Source organism: Penaeus chinensis, chromosome 33, assembly GCF_019202785.1.
Source record: "Penaeus chinensis breed Huanghai No. 1 chromosome 33, ASM1920278v2, whole genome shotgun sequence".
Classification (NCBI taxonomy): Eukaryota; Metazoa; Arthropoda; class Malacostraca; order Decapoda; family Penaeidae; genus Penaeus; species Penaeus chinensis.
Genome location: NC_061851.1, coordinates 35,900,410 through 35,902,909, shown reverse-complemented (window position 1 = coordinate 35,902,909; position 2,500 = coordinate 35,900,410). Strand labels below are relative to the sequence as shown.

General features: G+C 52.5%; 1 protein-coding gene across 4 annotated transcripts in view; it reads left to right on the top strand.

Moving 5' to 3' along the window:
* Nucleotides 1-29: 29 nt before the first annotated feature.
* The window catches only part of LOC125042974 (kinesin-like protein KIF13A), a 203,800-nt gene continuing 201,329 nt past the window's right edge, over nucleotides 30-2,500 (top strand). For all 4 annotated transcript variants that reach the window (XM_047638836.1, XM_047638837.1, XM_047638835.1 and 1 more), the window contains exon 1: nucleotides 30-211. In XM_047638836.1, coding sequence (XP_047494792.1) covers nucleotides 163-211 — 49 coding nt within the window. In that variant the 5' untranslated portion in view covers nucleotides 30-162. The remainder of the gene's footprint in view (nucleotides 212-2,500) is intronic.

Below are 2,500 nucleotides of genomic sequence, written 5' to 3'. Positions count from 1 at the left end.
GAGTTGTTCAGTCCCCGGATGTTCTGACTCAGTTTGCGATGAGCGAGTGAGGAGAGAGGTTGTGTGCTCGCCAGTGTGATAACCATAGTATCGCTCAATATGGAGTAAAAAAGAAAAATCAGATATATTGTGTTTTTTGGTGTTTAAAACTAGACCTCCACAATGGATAAGATACGCGTGGCCGTGAGGGTCCGTCCCTTCAACCGCCGAGGTAAGTGATAAATGGGACTCCAGGACGTGTTTTGAAATCGCCGCGAAGCCAACCAGTTTGGGCTCCGCTTCGACGACCCTCGAGTTTTGTTGTTTGTCGTGTATCCTTGCGACGAGAGAGGGCGAAATGCGTCGGCGATAAGAGGACGTCGATCGCAAGGTCACGCGGACTTTGTGTGTCAGTGAGAAACACCGCAAAAACGGGTCGATAAGTTACGATGAGGGAACAAGTCGACGCGACTTCGCCAGCTCTCGAAGGGACTCGACTGCGCTCTCGCTCCTTGTTCTTTTTTTGTTCTTCCTTGTTCTGTGTTTCCCTCTGGCCCTTGCGGGTGTCTCGGCTGAGAGATATAAAAGCGCATGGCCTTCCCCCCCTTCCCTCCCGCTATTTCCTGACGACACGTAGGGTAGCACTTGCTTAGTCGAGACGCGTTTATGAATGGTCGAGAAGGGAAGGTCGGAGACGGAATGGGTTGAGTACACCACATGTCAGCTGATCGTCCCCCCCTTCCCCCTGCCCCTCCCTCTATCTGCCCTCTCCCTCCCTCCCTCCCTCCCCCACCTACCTTCCACTTTCCACCTCCTCCACCTTCCCACCCGCTTACGTGAGGATCGTGCCGGATTTCATCACTTTTGCCCTCAGGTAGTCGGGTTCTCGCTCTCCCGCGTCCGTTTTGCCCGCATGTGTGTGCGTATGTATGTGTGGATGAGTGCGTATGTGTGTATCAGTTTGTCCCAATCCTGGCCAAGTACAAGGAGGCGGAACATTCCACCGTCACCAGCTTTGGTTTCCCCTTCGAGAACCCCGTTGCTACGCATGATACGAACCGTAAAACGTGCAAAATTGTCAGTGTTCTTCCCCGATTTGAACACCTCGCTTTATTCATGTGCATGGAGGTGGGGGAGGGGGAGAGTGGAAGGGGAGGGGGATTCCCTAGATCCGTATCTAAGGTGTTCCAGCAAGGTGGGACTGGTCTTCCTCACACACTTTCTTCCCTCTTGTTTCTATTTTCGACGCAAATGGTCGGCGTGCAATGGGTTTTAAGCACAGGGAACGCTCCATATTTGTTGACACACGTAGCCTACCATCAAAAGTATAAAACAAATCTTTAAATGGTGTGTCTCTTACTGCCTCTTGCGTTTGCACATGCTCCCTTTCTTGTACGTCTGCCATGATATTATAAACTTTCGCTTTTTTTCTCTTTGTTTTGACTCCTCCGGCCCCCATGCCTTCTGTCTCCTATTTAAATCTCCCCAAAGCCAGAACACCTGCCTTCACGTGAGTCACTCCAGTTGTTCCCAACGTTCATTCGGCAACCGCCGCCGTCGGCCGCTGTCAACACAGGCGTTGTCCACGGCAGGCGTACTGCACCAGCTAGTACCACCCATGCTCGAATGTAGGCGATGGTTGCCTGCCAGTCGGTATTGATGTCGTGTAATTGAGTGAAAACACACGTATGTTTAAATTTATTTGTCTGTTCAAGTTGGTGGCTGTCTTAAATTCCTTAGGTTAGTAGGGGCTTTATTCATTTATTTTTGAGTGCCTATCCCCTCTTCTTCCTCCCCTTCCTCCCTTCCTCCCCTTCCTCCCTTCCTCCCTTCCTCCCCTTCCTCCCTTCCTCCCTTCCTCCCTTCCTCCCCCTCCTCCCCTTCCTCCCTTCCTCCCCTTCCTCCCTTCCTCCCTTCCTCCCTTCCTCCCTTCCTCCCTTCCTCCCTTCCTCCCTTCCTCCCTTCCTCCCTTCCTCCCGTTACACGTCCAGCCGTCAGCAAGAACGTCCGCCCAGGAACATGTCAGAGCGGCCGACGCGGAAACACGGTCCGCTGCGTAGAGCATGTACAGTACACCTGTGTGCTGGCTGTGATGCAGGTGTAACACATGTTGTGGTCACGGCCTCCGCCAGGGCATGAGTAATCGTGGATGTCATACTGTATATGCGCATGATTTGGTCTTTGTTTATGTATCGTCACGCGCGATCATACCTACACACACACACACATACACCTTCGCGCGCGCACGCCCGCACACGCCCGCCCGCACACGCACGCCCGCACACGCACGCGCGCGCACACACACACACACACACACACACACACACACACACACACACACACACACACACACACACACACACACACACACACACACACACACACACACACACACACACACACACACACACACACACACACACACACACACACACACACACACACACACACACAAACCTATTTATAAAACTATATGTAATCATTTTGTGCATACATACGTACAAGCACAGGGCGAACGGCA